This window comes from Mauremys reevesii, linkage group 5 (genome assembly GCF_016161935.1).
Source record: "Mauremys reevesii isolate NIE-2019 linkage group 5, ASM1616193v1, whole genome shotgun sequence".
NCBI lineage: Eukaryota > Metazoa > Chordata > Testudines > Geoemydidae > Mauremys > Mauremys reevesii.
The window spans coordinates 119,491,022-119,511,400 of NC_052627.1; the positions used below are offsets into that span (position 1 = coordinate 119,491,022).

Genomic DNA, 20,379 nt, shown 5'->3' on the forward strand with positions numbered 1-20,379 from the left:
ATAATAATGCTGAGTGTTTAGATCTCACTTTGCATCTTCACAGAACTTTTCAAACATTATGTAAATGAAGCCTTACTGTATGCTTGGAAGGTATTATCATACCCATTTTACAGACAAGGGAAAAGATGGAGAGGTTAAGTGATTTGCCCAAGGTCACAGAATAAGTATTGGAGCAAGGATTAGTACTCAAGGGTTCCTGGATCCCAGCCCTGCTCACATCTCTGATTGTCCTTACTGAAACAATTATGAATTGGGGGTGGGGTGAAGGAGTGACTTGCCTGTAAAGTCTCGTCATACAGGAGCAATAGGTGATCCATTCAGACTCATTCTTCATGCTTTCCATGGAGTGGCTGGAATTGAATAAGCTTTATCTGTATATTCTGGTCAGCTGTGAAGAGCATTGAGGTACCAACTTTTAAGAATGAAAGTTACATATAACAATTCAATTGTGGGGCAATTTTTTTTGTTAAGTCTTATAAAACCAATATTTTCAAAATAGAGAAAAGGAAAGCATGTTATATTAACAGCTTATTGAGTGCCCCATGTTAAATACATGGGGAGGAAAGGTCATTTTTATTAAAACATTCTAAGTGTAGGAAGTGACTTACATATATTTTTTAATAGATTTTAGAAAACCCAGTATTTGCCCTCTTAACAGCACACCTATTGCGGGGAAGAGAAGAAAATTGCATAGTATTTGGAATCTTGAATGTTACCTGGTCACATGACAAGACGCAGACATTCCGTTTAACATTAATAGTTCATTACTGAGTAAATCATTCAAAACTTAAATCGCAAGTAGTTGTGATCCACATTGCCACCTTGTGTTATACCCTGGTACTGAAGAACTTAGATTTCACACTGAGATAGACAATCTTTATAATGGTGGGTTGGGTCTTGGTTAATCTTTTAGATTTCAGTGTAATGGTATTCTTTAGTGTATTATATAGCACAAAGGACTGATGAGGACAAGAATCCTTTCATTTTTACATAACTGGGTAAAATTTAGCCCAGTTTGGCACAGACCAAAAGCTGTTCCCATTTGACTGCTGTTTGAGTCTACTTTTAACTCTCCCATCAGTTATCCAAAATAATTGGCATTAATTAGTAGAATTGTTTGTAACTCTAATAGAGAAACCAGGTAATGGGTGTGCATGAGGAGTGTCTTCATTTCAATAAGCAGTCCCTCGAGGATAAGATGAGATATAATGGATAAGCAAGAGTGGAAAGTCTGTACTGTTTCTATCTGTGCAGTGTCTCATCTACAGACAAAGAGAAGATTCCAGTCTCTAGGGCTATCATTCCATAGCCACTTTCAGAAGCACTAAATTTACATAACAGTATCTTCAATCAAATCAGAACCTTGAGTTATTCCTTCAAGCTAGAAAAGGCATTAGTGATCTGTACTATTGTTATTTAACATTTGTATTGTGGTAGCATAGAAGCCATACCATATACCGTATTTTCTACAGTGGTATTAAAGCTTTGTGTAGTTTCTCTCCTCACATATCTATTGAGAGAGAGGTATCAGAGTGCTTGTACAATCCATGGTATGAATTCCAGCATTCACAAGAGTACACCACACTTACAGCAGATAGCGTGCATACTGCTATTGGATGGGTTCAATACAAGCGTTCATAGACAAACACACTAAACCACACAGGGCTCTCATTGACAATCTTATCCAAGATGCATTTACATTTAGAAGAGTCTAGCTTACTCACCAGTCCCTTTCTGTTCCTCCACTCCCTGTCCCCAAGCAGAAAAAAGCAAGACACAAGCCTTCTGCCATACTAATGTATTCCATCTTTCAAAAAGAAAGACATGATTTTAATATTACTTAACAATATGTTAAAAAAGTAGCCAGTTAGGCTTCAGTGTTAATACAATTATACTCTCTATAACAGATTTGATAGTGTGAGTATTGTTCTTTTTTAAACGTTCTCATTCTGCAAGTATTCTTACACAAGCTGGCTACAAGTCAGGAAAAAATCAAAACACAAATAGCGTAACTTGTACACTCTTTAACAGTAGATTGTGAAAGAACTGAGGAAATGCTTGTCCCATGAGAGCCTCTTTTTCATGAAACCGTGTCAGGAGAGTTCTGGAGCAGATGAAAGCGCAACTGACTAGGTCCATTCCTTTGTCAGAAGTCAGAATGACAAAACATAGCTAGATGCAGAAGTGACAGGAGCCACTGCAGATGATGCAAACTAGTATTTTGGCCTCCACCCAAGCCTAGGAAGCAGGTTTAAAGTCTTTGAGGCCAAGGCAATCAGAAGGAGTTGGAAAAAAAAAATCTATTGTTCCAACTCCAACAGCATACAGCTACAATCAAGTAAGTCTCACTCACAGACTACAAGCACACAAGCTAACAAATTCAGGTAGAAAGTGGCAATTTCTCAGTCTGCAAGAACTATCAGGCCAAGGGGTTCAGTGCAGATCCACACAGCACTGGGGACAAGGCAAGGCAGCACTGGCTCAAGACCAGATAAGCTCTCAGCACAGCAGGACAGATAAGTGGAGTTGTCTTTCATTGATTCCTGCAGGGTTCCCTCCCCAAACTGTGTCATTTCAATGAGCAGCAAAGGTGGTTTTTTTCAAGCTAAAATTGGACCAGTTGATGGAAAGTCTCTGCCTTGTCTGTCTGGCGGAGTCCAAGCAGAATCTGTAAACAAAACAAGCAAGAGAAACTGTTACACTGCTTACCAACAAAAAGATACAAATATTAGTTTGCATTTAAATAGCATCTTTAATCCCAACGGACCATAAAACACTGTAAATCACACACAGAGGAAACACTTCACCCACCACTGAAATGTAACTACCACTGGTGTGGAATATACCAACCATTTCAACAGTCATAGACTCATAGACTCAGACTTTAAGGTCAGAAGGGACCATTATGATCATCTAGTCTGACCTCCTGCACAATGCAGGCCACAGAATCCCTCCCATCCACTTTTATAACAAACCCCTAGCCTATGTCTGAGTTATCGACGTCCCCAAATTGCGGTTTGAAGACCTTAAGCTGCAGAGAATCCTCCAGAAAGTGACCCGTGCCCCATGCTGCAGAGGAAGGCGAAAAACCTCCAGTCCACCATAATACTAACATTTAAGAGACATAGTGAAGACTACTGCATTCAACAAAGAATAGGAAGTACTAAGGCAAACAAAATGTTATTATCCAAACTGGAATCTGGTTAGACACTGAGCCAACACTCCTATTTTTACAAACAAAAAACCCCACCCCAGTCTAGAATAATTAATGAACTTAAGTGGTCAGTGCCTCTGCTTTACATATCATCTGTATTCAGGACACCATTACTCCTATACAGTGCTCCTCTCCTGACTGTAGTGAATCTGTACTTTTAAAAGCTATGTTTCAGACACAAATAAACTCCATGAGAAAGTATCCAGGAAGTGGCTGAAACTAGGACAAAGACAATAGTCCATTTATCTGGATAAAAGTAAAAAACAAAAAAATTATCTACGAAGTTTCATTGGACATATAGTTCATGAAAGAGACAATGTTTCAAGAACAACTCAATACAACAGGTAAGCATGTATTCCAACTACTGTTAATGTGTATCTGCGTCCTATATCAAGAGCAAGCTATATTCTCCACTGAGTGTGATTGTGCAATTCTTAGCATTTGTGGTAGTAATATGTGAGCATCAAGAGAACACTCACAAAAGTAGTATCTAGTTCCTCTTTGGTGTGCTAAATTGCTTTCACTAAAGGTACATCTACACAGCTATTGCTGTGATGTTGTAGTATCATAGTACAGAAGCTTCCTACATTGACGGATGAGGGTTTTCTGTTGATGTAGGTAATCCACCTTTCAGCGGTGGTAGGTAGGTCAACAGAAGTTCTTCTGTTGACTTGGTCAATCTACACTGGGTGTTAGGTCTACTTAACTACAGGGCTCAGGGTGTTAAATTTTTCATAGCCCCAAGTGATGTAGCTAGGTTGACTGAGTTTTAGGTGTAGATCAGGCCTGAGAATTAAAGTCCACAGAAGAGAGGGGACGCAGTGAGAGAGGCAAGGCAAAAGTTACACTGCAAGGACTAAGCTTTTATTTAACCTGGAATAGAGGAGATTTAAAGGCAACTTGCTAGAGAAATTCCAAAATGGGGATAAAGTGACATTACATTGAAGAGGCAGTAAAAAGTACCAATAACACAACTCCTAGTCAGCCTGTACAGTTCATTGCTGTAGTGTAGTTCATTGCTACAAATTGCTAAAGGAGTACTGGCAAACTGTATAACAATATTTGTAACTGGATTTTCTATGAATTCTGACTGATTCAGGCAGTACTCTCCATTATATCTATAAAAGGAAATCTCAAACATAATTTTTTTTTAAAATGATAGAAAATTAGTGAGCCCATTAAATGTGTCTTCTTGATGTAAGTGGATAACTTGACAGAGTTCAGAGCAAACAGTACAAAAAGTGTTCCGATACCATGGTGATCAACAGTTTAAAAAACTAAACAGACAGCCTGGAACAGATAGCTAAGTGCATTGTGGGGAAGTTTAGTCTTCCTCCAAAGTAATAAGTAATGTCAGTGATGGAGGTAGAATAGCAGATGCCATAGATAAATGTCTGTTGCAGTATGGCAAATACATATTATTGGCTCTTGTCTGGTTCTGTTCTGTGCTAAGGCCACATGACTATAATTTCTACCCACAAAGCTATAGCTTTGACACTCATTACAGTAACCATGCTTTTATACAGAGTTAATTGTTTTCATTTCGATCACATACATTAAGCAACACAACAGGCGTACATGCAGAGTTGATAGCACTTTTATTTACCTTTTAAAATACTCCACTTCCCGTTCTGTCTCATCCATTTCCACACTGTCTAGGTCAATGTCTTTGGGCAGAAACACATCATCTGCAAAATGGAAAGATACACCAAATTAGTTTCAGCTGGCTGTTTTACTTTAGAAGAAAAAAATATTTGGACAGACTGAAGTGAGGTCTCTGAGGACTGCTTGGCCTTTGTATACTTCTTTTGGCTGAAGGCTAAAAAACCTAAACAACTTATTTCCAATAGTAAAGACAAAAAGGAATCAGCAGCAACTCTTCACATTGATTACAAAACATTCCACAGGACTGGCCCATGCAAGAGAGAGTTCAATTATAGAACAGACTGGGAAACTGAAGAGCTGATCAGCCAGCAAGGGTTACTCGGAGTGAAAAATATACAATAATTGGCTGCCCTGAACTTGTTAGCCTCATCACCCTCTGATGAATCTATACACCCGAGAAGCAGTTTTAGCAACAATCTAATTCACATTTGATTTAAAAATACTTTGAGAGATGGTTTTTTGCAGTACTGATAATACTGGCCCTGGGTCATAGTGTATGAAACCAGAATAATGATATAGCTATGATTGTGATCTTCTGTACTTTTATCATGATTAACATCCATATTTAAACATTGTCTGACCTCAGAACCTATTTAGGATATATAAAGAATAGTACTGGCCTAGGATGGGATGCTTAAAAAACCCACAGTTCATTATGGCTTTGTCTAGACTAGTTTTTGGTCAGGCTGTAACTCAAGTTAACTAACAGGATTTGAATGCTAATCTAAACATAAGAACGGCCATACTAGGTCAGACCAATGATCCATCTAGCTCAGTATCCTATCTTCCGACAATGGCCAATACCAGATGCTTCAAAGGGAATGAACAGAACAGGGCAAATATCAAGTGATCCATCCCTGACTCCAATCCTAGCTTCTGGTAGTCAGAGGCTTAGGGACACCCAGAACATGTCTTTGATGGACCTATCCGCCATTAAACTCATTTAATTCCTTTTTTGAACCCAGTTATACTTTTGGCCTTCACATCATCCCCTGGCAATGAGTTCCACAGGTTGACTGTGTGTTCTGTGATAAAGTACCGGGTACTTCTTTTTGTTTGTTTTGAAACCTACTGCCTATAATTTCATCAGGTGAACCCTGGTTCTTATATTATGCAAAGCGGTAAATAACACTTTCTTATATACTTTCTCAACACCATTCATCATTTTATAGACCTCTATCATAGCCCCCTTTAGTTGTTTCTTTTCCAAGCTGAACAGTCCCAATCTTTTTAATCTCTCCTCATACTGAAGCTGTTATATACCCTTAACCATTTTTTCCTGCCCTTCCTTGTATCTTTTCCATTTCTAATATATATATTTTTTGAGATGGGACAACCAGAACTGCACGAAGTATTCAAGGTGTCATCTTACCATGGATTTATACAGCAGTATTATGATATTTACTGTCTTATTATCTATCCCACTCCACAATCATTTGTTCCTGGTCATGGTTCAGTTTACACTGTGCTGAAGCATGATCTGGAACGAGTGCTTGTGAAACATGTAGCACTAAAACTACATTAGTTAACTCCAGTTAATCGGCAATCGATTAACTTTGGAATAACATGACCAAGAACTACCAGTCTAAATGAAACCCACGAGTAATTGGAGATTCATAGGACTGAAACTGATGGCCGAATCCAGAATAAGAGCAGATCAGGGTATCGCTTCTGAATAGTTGTAATAATATTAACGGATGCCACATTTGTTCTGCACTAGTCCAGGATCTTCTACGAGTAATTACAGAATAAAATTACTGCTTTGTAAAATAGGGCCCGTGTCCGATCACTTTTTCTGAAAAAGTGATTTTACATTTAAAAAGGAAGAAGTACTTGATCTAAGGAGAAAACAGCAGAAATAGATAATATGTTGCAGAGGCCACCCTCCCCTTCCTGTCTCTCCCCCACCCTCCACCCCAGGGTACAGATTAGAGCTGCACAAAATGTTTCAGATAAATACTTCATTCACCAAACACAACCCCCCTCCCCCCCAAAAAACAAAAACAAACAAACAAAAAAACCCAACCTGCTGTTTTCGTCAACTGAAAACTATTTCCTGAATTTAGCCTAATTAGCTTCATGAATGTGCATGTATGCCATTTAGCCCAGTGCTTAAGGCATATGGTTGGTATATGGAAACCCAGGTTTGAATCCACATTCTGGAGCAGAGACTTCAACTCAGATCTCCCAGCTCCCAGGGAAGCATACTAACTAGAGCTATTCTAGAGTGAGTTCCCCACAATCTCTCCTGCTGAAGCTGTTTCTCTTTGTATAGATATTTAAATATTCACTGGGCCTGAGAGAGAGAACGACTCTACAGCCTAATGATGAAGATACTCAACAGGGAGAAAGGATACATGGATTAAAATCATTCCTCTGAATCAGCCAGAGAGAAGACTCTTGTTTTGTTAGAACAAAAACATGTTTCATTTCTTATACAACCATGCTATGGCATATGCTTTGTTAGAACATGACTTCGAGGGCATTCAAATAATTTGGTCCAGTCTACCCTGCCAGATGTAATTGTAACTTAACCATGGTTGGAGACTACTGTTGACTATAACGTTGTTTCGACAGGAATTGAGCCCACACAATGGCTTTATGTTACAATTTAATTTTGCTTGTCTAAAAAGACTCTCTCCATGTAATCTAAGTAAATATACTAAAAACTAACAGCAGCAACAGACTTTTAGGTCTTCTTGTTAGCACAGATCCTTGTGCTGCATCTTCCAAGACAATTGGCTGCCAAAAGGGCTGAGAAGAAAACTCTCTAATCCTCCTCCTAATCCCCCCGTTAAAACTCTGTCGCGATGCCTACAAAATCTTGGTATGCTATCACTGGAAGTTTTTAAGAAGAGGTTAGATAAATACTTGCCAGGGATGTCCAAAGTATATTTGGTCCTGCCTCAGTGCAGGGGCCTGGACTACACGACCTCTCGAGGTCCCCTCCAACCCTACATTTTGATGATTCTATGATCATCAGCAAGTGCTCTGACATACTGAACAGTGAATCTGTAAACTGTATTTGGAATAACATGTGGTCAGCAAACAAGCCAAGCAAGAGTTCACTAATCATAATTTTCCACATCTCCTAATTCAGATCTTAAAATGGAGATGAGATGAAATTAGGAAGGGTGAAAAGATAATTCCAACTTAAAAGATGGGTTTTAAAATGCAGATAATTGGAAGAAGGATAGGCAAGCTTTATTGTCTTAGAAAATGATTATTAAAATAGTAGGACTGGATCAGTAGGAAAACTTGAGGGAAGAAGCTAGTGCTGCTTCCAGTGAGGGATCCCTTCTCATTTAACAAAGCATCATTTTATTGTAGGATAATGTAATAGTTCCTCATTATGATGAAACCATGCAGAATGAGAGTACTGGAGAGATGCTCTGTATTTACAGGGCTGTCTGGTTCACAGAAGGGTAAACTTCAAAGGCTAGAGATTTAGTTACCTGTTAAATTACATAAGACTCTTCTCTAGAGATACTACTGGCTTCAGCACTCTGGAGAATCCTGGGGTAGCTAGGGGGTTTCATGGTTACTTACTCTAGTCTCTCCCTTTTTTTAGAGCAACTTTTGAAGCTGCTACAAAAATATGCAAAATTGAAGTCTCCCTGTTTTAAATCTACTACAAACAAGCCTGTGTTTGTATAAAAACTAACTGGAGAATTGCTTTCCTTATTTATTATTTGTATGATCACAGCACCTAGGAGCCTGAGTCCAGGACCAGGACCAGGACCCGGACCCCACTGTGCTCAACTAGGCAGCAAGAAGATTTGAATCCATGACTCCTACCTGCCAGGGAAGAGCCTTTATCACTAGATAGTCACTCTGTCTTTGGCCCAATAAATACTGTGTGTACCTAAGTGGAATAGCTTCAAGAGGAGAGACTGAGAACATCCCACCCCAGAATACCTTATAGATTAATGGTTAGGATGCTTACCTGGGAGGAGAAATATCTGAGCTGACGTTCCTGCTCCAGGATGGGGATTTAAAGCTGGGTGTCCCAGGAAAGTGCCCTAACCACTGGACTAAAGGTTACAGACACACAACTTAGTCCAGTGTTTAGGGCATTTGTGTTGGACATGCACAAAGTTTGCTGACAAATTCCAAACATTTCTGGAATCGAACCAAATTTTTCCTGATTTTTCACTTGGCTGGCTGAAGCAAAAAATTCAACTATTCACCCAGCTCTATTATAGAGCCTTCCACACCTTCCAGTTCCTCAGCAGTAGTGATCATTAATTCCCATCAAATATATCTAGGAGGAGGAAGAGAGGTGGCATGGTCTATGATTCTCCTCTGCAAATTGAGAAGGATAGTATGCACAGAAGGGTGGGAAATAAAGGAGTTTGGGAAGTGAGGCCAATGTGAAGGGAAAGAAAAACCAAAACCCAATCCCCAACAAACTACAACTAGATGTGCAGGGTAGGGAAACAAAAGGGTGAAGGAATGGGAAGAATCAGAGAGATCTGAGGTAGTTTCATTCAATCCCAGCATAAGACCACTGAACACAAACCTGGGCTCCTCATCCAGCACTCATGATCACCATGCATTTGTTCTGTGCTCTGGTAATGAAACTTACAATAATTCAGTTTTGTGAAGTTCTGGAACATACCCCACACCACCCTCCAAGGATCTCAAGTTTTAATCTGTAGAATACTAAAAAGAGAGCTGCAAGGATGAAATACATAAATGCTAAAATTAAGTGCCATTATGCCATAGATGCTTAGTTCAAGCACTGCTATCACACAGCTATTTGGTGATTTATGGAAAATTTGTTGGTATTCTCAGTCCAACTCCACGTAGACAAATGTCCATATCACTAAATTAGTAGTCTCATCAAAGACTGAATAGACACAGATTCTGAACTATGCTAGCACGTGGAGGTGGTATTCTGGGTAGCAGGGCACTGTGGGGAAGCTTGCACTGCACCTGCTCACGATATGCCTGTTCTGAGGTTAGAAAGGGAAACTAAAGTAACCTGGTTACCTGTACGTTTTAAGTAGTGCCAAAAATCACTTTATGAAAAGAATTGTACATCTTTCCATCTTGTGAGAGAAATATAGTGACATGCTTTATAATTAATAATTTCTTAGTAAGGAAAAATGCATAAAATACATGTATGAAGCAATTCTTATCTGGTGTGTGTTATTTGGATGGCAAACTTTTACATTCAGTTATTTTACTTCACAGTATATTTGCTCATTGTGAACGCATAGTGAAACTGTTTGTAGAGGAATAAAATGAAATACCGGTACTGAACTTGCTTTATAATCACCTTTCCAGTACAGAGATGTTCTATGGAGAAAGATTGTTTTTAAGTGAAATCAATGTATGCATAACTAACTCTTCCCTGTCTGCAGAATCCTGTGCTCTTTGATTTATCATGTGATATGAGAGTGACTGGTTTTAGACTCTATATTCCTATTGATTCAATCCTCCTATCACAGTAGAGATTAATTTTAAAAACATGCTTTGAAAACCAGTTAGAGTTTCTCCAAAATGGGGTTTGTCATCAAAATATCCAGTAATTATATTTCAAGTCTGTCACTTCATATAGGTCTTATGAAAGAGATGGTACTTGTATCCTATTGTTTAGTTGACTCAAAGTGTATGGAAGGGATACAAAAAACACTAGTTGTAATAATCTCTTAACATGTTTTTCCATACTTATTATTCCATACTGGTTAGCTATTTGCATCTCTATTAATACTGAACATCAGATTAAATATCAATGCTAAGAGCACAGAAAAATAGCATAATTAACTAAAATGTCATTATAGTGACAACAGATGCAGGAGAACGGATTCTATTCTCATACCTGTTTAACATCAGTGAGTTACTCCCAATTTACACTGACATGAGTGATTGGAGAGCTGTCCCAACATTTTGAAACTAATCTATATGAAAAATTATTAGTTATGCACTTACCTATGGAATTGTTGACTTTGTCTCCCTTCTTCTTCTTGTTTTTCTTGTTCTTGCCTTTTGGCTGAGGAGATTCTGCAAGTATCAGTTTATTGTTTTGTTGCTGCTCACTTGGAGAAGGGGACTCACTCACTACAGGTGTTTTCTCTTCCTTTACGTGATTCAGCTGCTTTTTGTTGTTATTACTGCTTGTTTTTTTCTCCTCTTTTTTCGGCTCTACAAGCAGTGGGAGCTCTGCTGCTTTCACTTTGGATTCGAGTTGGTTTCTGGTCTTACACTGAATCTCTGTTGCTTTGGGGGATTCAGCAGGCTTTTTCATTTGTTCAGCACAGGGTTTGTTTATTTGCTTTAGTTTTTGTTTACTATTACCTTCTTTATGATGATGCATTATATCAAAGAGAAAAGACAGGGGCTCATGCTGTTTCACATTCATCTCTTTCTGGAAAAGCAACTTCGAGTCTCTAGTGTTTGTGGGATCAGACAGTTCACAGACCATCTCAGGAATTGGCCTCTGTTCCACATGATTTACATGCTTAGACAGTGAACTAGATGAGGTTTCTACCTTTTCTGATTGCTCAAGTATGCCATTCTGAATGTCTTCTGGTGGGTTTGGGATTGATTCCTTCACTGCCTGGCAGTTTCGAGTAAGCATTTCCATCTTCTGACAGTCTTTACTTGTTCTGTCTTTTTTCTTTTTCTTTACAGCCTGTAACTGCTGAAGTTCTTGAAGCTGTTGCAGCTCCTGTTTTAGTCTTTCTTCCTCCTCCTCTTCCCGCTGTCTCTGCTCTTCAAGCAATTGATGATGCTCCCTCTCTTTGGCTTCTGCTTCAAGACGAGCCTTTTCTTCTAGCTACAAAAGCAGCAGTTTATTAAATAAATGATGACAAAGATTCTAAGAACTAGACATTTGGGAAAAGATCTTCATCTCAACAGCTAATTCCTAAACATTCCATGTTACAAGGATTTGTTAAGGAATTTTAGAAGTCACAGGGCTTGTCTACACTACCTGCCGGATTGGCAGGCAGCAATCAATCCAACGGGGGTCGATTTATCACGTAGTATAGATGCGATAAATCGACCGCTGAGTGCTCTCCTGTCGACTCCGGTACTCCACCAGAACGAGGAGCACAAGAGGAATCGATGGGAGAGAATCAGCTGTAGACTTACCACAGTGAAGACACCACGGTAAGTAGATCTAAGTACGTCGACTTCAGCTACACTATTCACATAGCTGAAGCTGCGTATCTTAGATCGATCCCGCGCAGTAGTGTAGACAAGCCCACGTATGGAACATGAATGTACCCCTCAAGAATAGTATTGGAATAGGCAAACAATTTAAAATGAACACATTTAGCAGCTACCTACATATATTGTCCATGAAGCTATAGTACATTTTCCATTTACAATAACTTGCATTGTGCTCAATATAAAGCAGGAAAAAAGCATTTTTCAGCTCATTTTTATAACACTAAAGAGACAATATTCAACTGAGCGCACAACTGTATATCCTTTATAATATCACAAGCAAGAATAGGTTGCTGGGGTGGATAAAGGCTGGGTGTTCATATATAGTACCAATAGGTGTAAATATGACACAAGAAACATGACAGTGTTATTCCTAACCACAAAGAGGCCCTTCTCCTGAAAATCCAGTGAACGCACCTAGATAAAGGTATTATGCATATTACTAAAGTGGATCACACCCTTTTTTCAGTATTGTTTTTATAATATTAAACGCATAGTATTCCACTGAACATTTAACAAATTGATATGAAAATATGCTCTTAATTGGAAAATTCCACAGTACTTTAAATTTTAACAACCATCAATAAAAATAATGTCATCCAGTAACACTATATGAGAATCACAGTCCTTTTTACTTTGTAAATTATGAAGCAAATTAACACTAAAGTTGTAAAAAATAAAAAGATGGTCATTCATTATTAATTTTTAAAAACTGTTTACTTGATTACTAATTCAAAATGGGTCTTCTCAGTTATTACTGAAAATAATCAAGGTTTTATTGTGCAACATTTGCTTACCTCTCAATTAAATTATGAGCAGTAGCTTCTTGTACAGTGCCATTTGCTAGCTGACAGCCAGATCTCGCAAAAATTTTGTGAATTTTTGGAAGCGCTTATATGTGACCCATTCATTTTAAGAGATTAGAAAAATTTGGGGTTTTTTTGAGGGTTTTTTTTTAAAAAAAATCCTACAAAATCTTCTGATTCTTTTCTTCTGGAGTACACAGCACTGTATTTGCATAATTTGTGTTTTTAAAATGAATTAACGGACAATGTTAAAAACAAGCAGTTTAAAGAAAACTACTTCTTAACTTTGGGACTTATGAAAAAATAGTCTATTTTTCATTAGTATGGCCTATGTTAAAAACAACTTTGGCCCCCCTACTAAATACCCCAAACCACAAATTTATAGGAAAATATAATAATCCAAATATGCAAAGTAAAGTATCACCTAAAATGTGGAATATTTAGTGATCTTATAAAATTTATTTTCCAGATTTCAAACACACACAGTAACTTAAGCCTTATTTTGAACCTGTATATCCTGAAGTTGGTGTGTGAAGATATCAACTCAAGAAGAGATCCAGATTTTCTGTTTATTAAGACAAAAATTTAAACCATTTTCCTGTACCACCTCACAACCAAATCTCACAATTTTTGAAGGACATAATTCCATATATTTCCTCTTTTTTTTTTTTGCCAAATGGCATTTAAAAGCTAGCTAAGTTAAGACTTCATACTGGAATTTCATGAGTTAGTTGGGGTTGGTCCTGCTTTGAGCAGGGGGGTTGGACTAGATGACCTCCTGAGGTCTCTTCCAACTCTAATCTTCTATGATTCTATGAATATTTACCCTCCAACCAACCAGGGAGACCATGGCTCTTCACTCAACCTGTCTTTAATTCCACTTAGACCACCGTAGAGGGTGCCACAGAGCAGCTTCCAAATCCAGTAGAAGGTGTGCAAATTACTTACAAATCTTGAGTCTCCTCCACATCAGCAGACATACTGCTCCTATGCTACATGGTTGAAGGAACATTTTAATGGAGCTGACTGATAGTAAAGAACGCTAGATTTTTACATCCACCCATTATTAATGTGTCACATTAATGCACTCCAGGATGGTTACTCAAAGATCCTGAAATTTTTGACACTAAGAAATACCCCCTTTTGGTGATGTGCAGTTCTAATATGCAATTTATTTGCAATTAAAAAAAAAAAAAGCTATGATATACTGGTAAATCCTCAGAGTAAAAAAAACTCAGATAGCTTTCAAAACAGCACAATGACTATACCCACCAGACTAAACCAACTGTGTTATATACCTGTATGCTACAGGCTACATCAATGGCAGTTTAAAAATCAGTAATGCACATTCAATCAGTAGTCTGCCATTCAAAATGATGCCGATGGAAAGTTTCACACAAATACCTATATATACACAATGCCTTTATAAATTCAAGTTAGATAATTTAATGACAAATATGGGTCCGTTTCTTACCTTTCTTTGCTTATGTCTTGCTCGCTTGGCTGCCCGAGAGCTGCTTACTGGTTTGGTCTCAGAGCTATTTATGAATTGTAGCAAGTCTTCCACTTTTCGATGGTCAACTACACTCTCTCTTTCAGAAATCTGGTCTGGTTTCTTCGGCTGCTCCTCCTTCCTCTTTGTCAAACGTAAACGAAGCTTTTCCCTCATTTCTGCATAATTTCTACTGGTTGGTGCAGCGGGTGGCTAATGGCCATAAGAGAAAAAAAATACAGTAACCTGGCTTGAAAGTTTCACAGTACATCTTAGCATTTTGCAATATGAAGTTTCAGGTAGTGCATAAACAATACCGACTCCCAATGTCGGTTGTGTGCACATGTATGCAACAGACAACAGTATCACAACACATTTTTGGCTGTATTATTAGCCAGACCTGTTTGTTTACTTTCATCTTGTAGTGGAAGAGGTGGGTGGGGAGATAGAGGGATATCAAATGCCAGCAGAGGAGTTTCCAGTGATAGGTCAGGAATTAGTTATGGTTAGTTAGATTATTAAATGTAATTTGAAAAAGGAGTAAGGCTTTGCTGCCACTGTTTTCCATGTAAATATTTAGTGGTAGGGAAAAAAATAAGCCACCACCACCACCACCTTCATGCAGTTGTTTGTTTGACTTTGGGCTAAAACTATAGCCCAATCCAGTAAGCTGGGTTGGTTGTCACTTTGAATGGTCTTTATTGCTATACAATGTAGGTAGTAATGGCTGATTTTGTTTTAATACCCATAAGCATAGTTTTTACCCCAAAATGGGAAAAGCGTCAGAGACTCCATGAAGTCCACTATGTACTTAATTATTATTACAGATTTTACATGGAAGATAATTAGCTACTATGGTAATGGATGGCTGTGTAAAACCTTAAAATAGATTGCCACACTTAAAGTATCTATTTCAATTTGTAAAAACTGCAATTAAACAGAACTTTTAAAATGTTCATGTTTGCTGCATATGCAAGGAGTATGCACATAAGTCTTCAGATTCCCATTGACTTAAACAGGCTTGAGTTAAACCCTCAGCACGGAAGAAAAGCAGACAAAAGGAAAGAGATCCTTTCCTTTTAATAATTAATAATAATAAAGCTTTGTTATTACTACAAAACGCCTTTTAAGTTAGTCAAGTCAGTGTTTTAGTGCACTTTTCTTACAATTCTGAAAAATAATTCACTAATAAGTATATTTGTAATACTAAGAATTAAGAAACTTTTTTTAAAATTTAAAGAAGCATTTTAAAGCTTTGCTTGTACTAGATGATGCCAGCTCACAAAAAAAAAAAATCATCAAAATAGTAGTTAAAACAAACCCTTTAAAGCTTCAGAATTGGTCACAGAGTTATATAAATTAGAGATGCAGATTTCTAGTGCCAAGAAAGTACTCGATAGATTTTGTGGCAAGAATGTTTTGAAGTGCAGTGCTCTTTTGCTCAATGTCATCTCATTACTTATAGATATATACATACAAACAAGGCTAAATAACTGGATTTCATCCCAGAGACAATGTGACTGAAGTAATATCTTTTATTGGACCAACCTCTGCTGGTGAGAGAGATAATCTTCTGAGCCATACACAGCTCTTCTTACACTTTACGATTACTCATACATGGCTACAAGATACCCATTTTAGCCATCATGAAACCAGCCTAAGCACCTATTGTTAATCTTTTCTTCAAGTTGACCTCCTCCTAAATCCTCATTTGTTGCGCTCTCTTGAATTACTTCTAGCTGAGCAATCATGTTAGATATTTTTAGATGTACAAATTTACCAGTTTACATTTTATTTTCTACCCTTATATTGAACCTTTCTATTATTTCTCTGTTCTTAGTGTATCACAAAGGTGGCTAGAGTACAATCACTCTATTTCACAGATTTAATAGAGGTTAAATAATTTGCCTAAGTTCACACAGCTGGAAATTTACCTAAATTCACACAGTGCTGGAAATCTAGCTGTGAAATCGTTTTATTGTCACTAGCTTATTTTTAGTGCTTCTTAGAAAATGCATTCTAAAGCATTGTTTAGCTACAAAACTCCTATCTTTGCAGTAAACTGATTATAAGATACCAGATTAAAATTTACAGTTAAAAATGAAAAAAGGAATTTATGGTCATTTATTTTTACTATTACTAATATTACTGCCAATTAGATAATATTACAACAAGCAACAGATGACAGCACACTTGAAAACAGTTACTCTTATTAAAATCATTAAACAAAACTTACTCCTCCATGACCGAAGAACTCACAGTAGCAACAGTCACAGTATTTTCCTTCTTTCTGATTTGTGGATGTTGAGGTACTGGAGCTATGCTCTGAACAGCTGTCTTCATCTTGGCTCTCCTCTCCATCATACTGTTGATGATCATATGTATTACTGTTCTCACAGCGATGGCCCTCACAGTCAGGATCACTGTGTTAAAGAAAAGAGGGTTTATTACAATATAATAAAAAAGAAACATATTATATCTGTATATAGAGAGAGATGTATGCGAATCAGAAGCAGCAGTTTTCAAACTGTGGGATGTGCATCACCCGAAAACCTATTCTAGTAGTCTGCAGAGCTGTATGTTCAAAACCAAGCAATAAGACTAGGGTGTTTTAAGGGGAGATGGCTCCATGAAATGCTCACGAAGTGGTCCATTGAATGAGTAAACTGGAGAATCACTGTTTAGAGAAATCCGCTCTGGTCTAAAAGGTATACTTATATTCATAATCTGGAAAATAGTTATTTTCATTTCTTAAAGCAAAGTGATTCACAAACTGTGATCTATGGATTACTGGTGGTCAGCAGAGCTGGTTGGTCACACAGTATTTGCTCTCCTCGTCTCCCCCCTTGCTTCTACAGGTGTCCAAACTCTTTACTACTAACAAGAGTCTCAAGATCAGCTGAAAACAAGGAGCAGACAGTGATCCAACTAGTCCAGTATCAAGTGTCTCAGAAGAAGGGATAAAACTCTGCAGGAGGCAATTATAAGATAGTTTAGCCCAGGGAAAGTTGATTCACCAAGAAAAACAGGTTGATTTATGTCCTTAAATATTTAAAATAACTTTCATGCTTATAACTCTGCATATGCATGTAATCCACGTAAGCGCCCAATCCTTTTTGATTTCTGCTAAGCTCGTCCTCAAAGATCGCAAAAGTGAGTTCCGTAAGGTAACTATACATAGTGTGTAAAAAGTACTTATAATTAATGTCTCATTATGAGAAACTGTAAAATGTAGTGCATGTTCTACATGTTCTATGTTCTTTAGTTAACTCTTCTCAAGGTGAACAGTCCCAATCTTTTCACTATCTCTTCATACTGAATTCTTTTCCATGTCTCTCCCCATTCTCATCACCTGTCTCTGAATCCCCTCTATTTCAACTATATCCTTTTTAGATGGGATAACAGATCTGAACAAAGTTTTTCCGGTGAAGGTGTACAATGATTCACATAACGGAATGATATTTTCTGTCTTTTTCTCCATCCCATTTCCTACACAGCCTAATATTATTTGCATTACAGCAGCACCTAGTGTTGCTAACAGAAATTTAGGTTCTATTGCACTAGACTAGGTAACCTATGCTCAAAGAAACATTTCTTTTTATTACAAAGAATCATTTTTATACTTCAATAATTTCTCTAGTTCAAACAGCAGTATTACAAAGCTAGCCAGATGTTACAAAGCTAACTTTTTTTTTATATAAAGTAACTCAAGTGGCTAGCTATAACTCTGCTTAGTTCTCAAGCTGCCCCATCATAACTACTGCTGTGGCCTCCCACCTCCTCCATAGCAACCATCACCACCGTACAACAAGTCAGAGTACTCAGAAGAATGACTCAACTGGTTTGCCTTTAGAACATTCCTTCGGACACAGGAAAATCAGTGTCACTATGAAATCACTCTGCCATAATGTCCTGTACTCATATAGCACAATTCACCCAAAGCTTTCAAAGATCTTTAAAATTTTAAGCATCACAAAAAATGTTAATTATTACATTAAATGGGGAACTGATATTCAGAAAAGTTGCAAGTGCAGTTATGGTCAAAACACTATTTAAATATGGTAGCTTTCTCATAAAATATACTCCTTGTATGGTTTCTGAGTCAAGTCTGCTGACTAAACTAACAAAAAGTAAGTTGTCACTGCTTTTTGTTCCTGTTAGCCCTGTCATAACAATTTTGGTATTACAAAGTATGATAGGATTTATTCTGGTTTATGCATCATCAACAGAATTATCTATTGAGTCCCAAATGTAGAAAATATTATTGGGAATGATGAATGAACCAGAAAGACTTTGAAGATGAATGACTTTTCCAACCCACGTGATATTTCAGCACACGCAGTGAGGAAACATGTCTTTTGACTTATAAACTGAACAAGTGTGATTTTGCATGTGACAAAAAAAGTGCAACCTTAACGCAGAAACACCATGGCCACACTTTCCTGAGAGTAACATCACACTTGATGTGACTTGTGCAAAGTCACACAGCTGGTGAGTGGCAGACCAGGAACAGAACTCGGGTGTTCTGCTCATCTATCAAATGGACAAGACCTCCTCTCACGTTATAGTGGTGTACAAAATGGTGCAGCAAGAGCGATAATTTATTTTACATTTTGGTTACTATTTTTAATGCCAATTTAAGTATGAACAAAGTAAACTCACCTGCAGACACTTGGTGGCGCACTTACAGAGCTGTTTGTGGTTGAAGTAGGGGGTGCAACTGTGGAGGGACAAAGACCTGAATGTGGATCCACAAATCCAGGGGCCGTTGCAGCAGTTTTGGGGAAAGATGGAGCAGCAAGATTTGGGATATGGGGTGTAGTGGCTGGAGACAGTGCAGCAGGAGAGAGTGAAGGAAGGGATGCTAAACTAGTAGGGCTATTTCGTGGTGCAACTGGTGCAGAATGTCTATGGTCCTCTTTATTGATATTGTGGAACACTTCTCCTAAATTTGGGAGGAAAAAAAATAAATAAAAAGTTACTTCATTTTCTGAAGGAAGTTAACAGAAATCTCCACAAGCTCTAACCAGTCATTCCAGCTGTGCAACCAGCCATTCTTGACGTCTAGCTCTTTAAAAACAAGGTAAGTGATCTTTTTAGTCACAAACTAAGTAATTAAGATATTCAAGCATATTTAAAGAATATATCTTTAAAATGTATTTTCCCTTTTTACACACGAACATTTTGGTCAAACCAATCTTAATCTCAGGACTCATGATTAAATCCTTTTGGGTTAAGAGATGACAGAAAAAATATAGGTCAAGATTAATAGGTGAGTTTTGATTAAAAGAAGCTGTATAAACCATTTAAATACATAATATGAATAATGATACTTTAAAACCTTTGTGGCTCATTAATTTAGCAACTGACTTCAAGTAACTTCACATGCATTGTAGTTCTTACCTATTGATGAAGGTCTCTTAGATGATACTTTAAACTGGTTGCTGCTTGACTGCACTGTAGTAGCTGTGCAGGAGACAGAAGAAGTGGCAGAAGAGGTTGCCATGACCACTTTATTAGCTTCCATAAAGGCATCCTGGAAATTGTACAGACATTTCTTCTTTGCAGCATTTTTTCTTTCTTTGCTATCTGTAACTGCTGTTGCTTCATTGCTAGATGTAGTAGGAAGTGCTTCAGGTCTTATTTCTGAGAGTGCTGGTGCTAATAGATCACTCCCTTCAAGTGAAACACACAGAAATTAAGACTTCTAGAATTACCAGAATTGTGTTTATGGCACTTGCCCAGATTTAAGCATGTTATAATTTTCTGAACTCTGATGTGTACTTCTATATCTAGCCATGTATGTTATTACTGGCCTGGTAGGACTACTGAAGTAAATATGTTCTCGCTGAATGTTAGTCTATGTAAGTGTAACTAAATTTAAATTCTCAGGCTGATTTCTCATATAAACTAAAATTTTAAATGTGTTCTTAAATATTAGTAGTGGTAATAAGCAGCATACTGCATTACTGTACATATCTGTTCAACCTTTTATTTTTTTTAAGTGAATTTACACTTGTGAA

General features: G+C 37.6%; 1 protein-coding gene across 1 annotated transcript in view; it reads right to left on the reverse strand.

The window, feature by feature from the left end:
* Nucleotides 1-1,789: 1,789 nt before the first annotated feature.
* FAM193A (family with sequence similarity 193 member A) overlaps nucleotides 1,790-20,379 on the reverse strand; it is a 107,389-nt gene continuing 88,799 nt past the window's right edge. The window contains exons 16-22 of the mRNA XM_039541210.1: nucleotides 19,760-20,032; nucleotides 19,019-19,301; nucleotides 16,593-16,779; nucleotides 14,339-14,569; nucleotides 10,817-11,663; nucleotides 4,821-4,902; nucleotides 1,790-2,668 (exon numbers count right to left, since the gene is read on the reverse strand). Coding sequence (XP_039397144.1) covers nucleotides 2,575-2,668; nucleotides 4,821-4,902; nucleotides 10,817-11,663; nucleotides 14,339-14,569; nucleotides 16,593-16,779; nucleotides 19,019-19,301; nucleotides 19,760-20,032 — 1,997 coding nt within the window. The 3' untranslated portion in view covers nucleotides 1,790-2,574. The remainder of the gene's footprint in view (nucleotides 2,669-4,820; nucleotides 4,903-10,816; nucleotides 11,664-14,338; nucleotides 14,570-16,592; nucleotides 16,780-19,018; nucleotides 19,302-19,759; nucleotides 20,033-20,379) is intronic.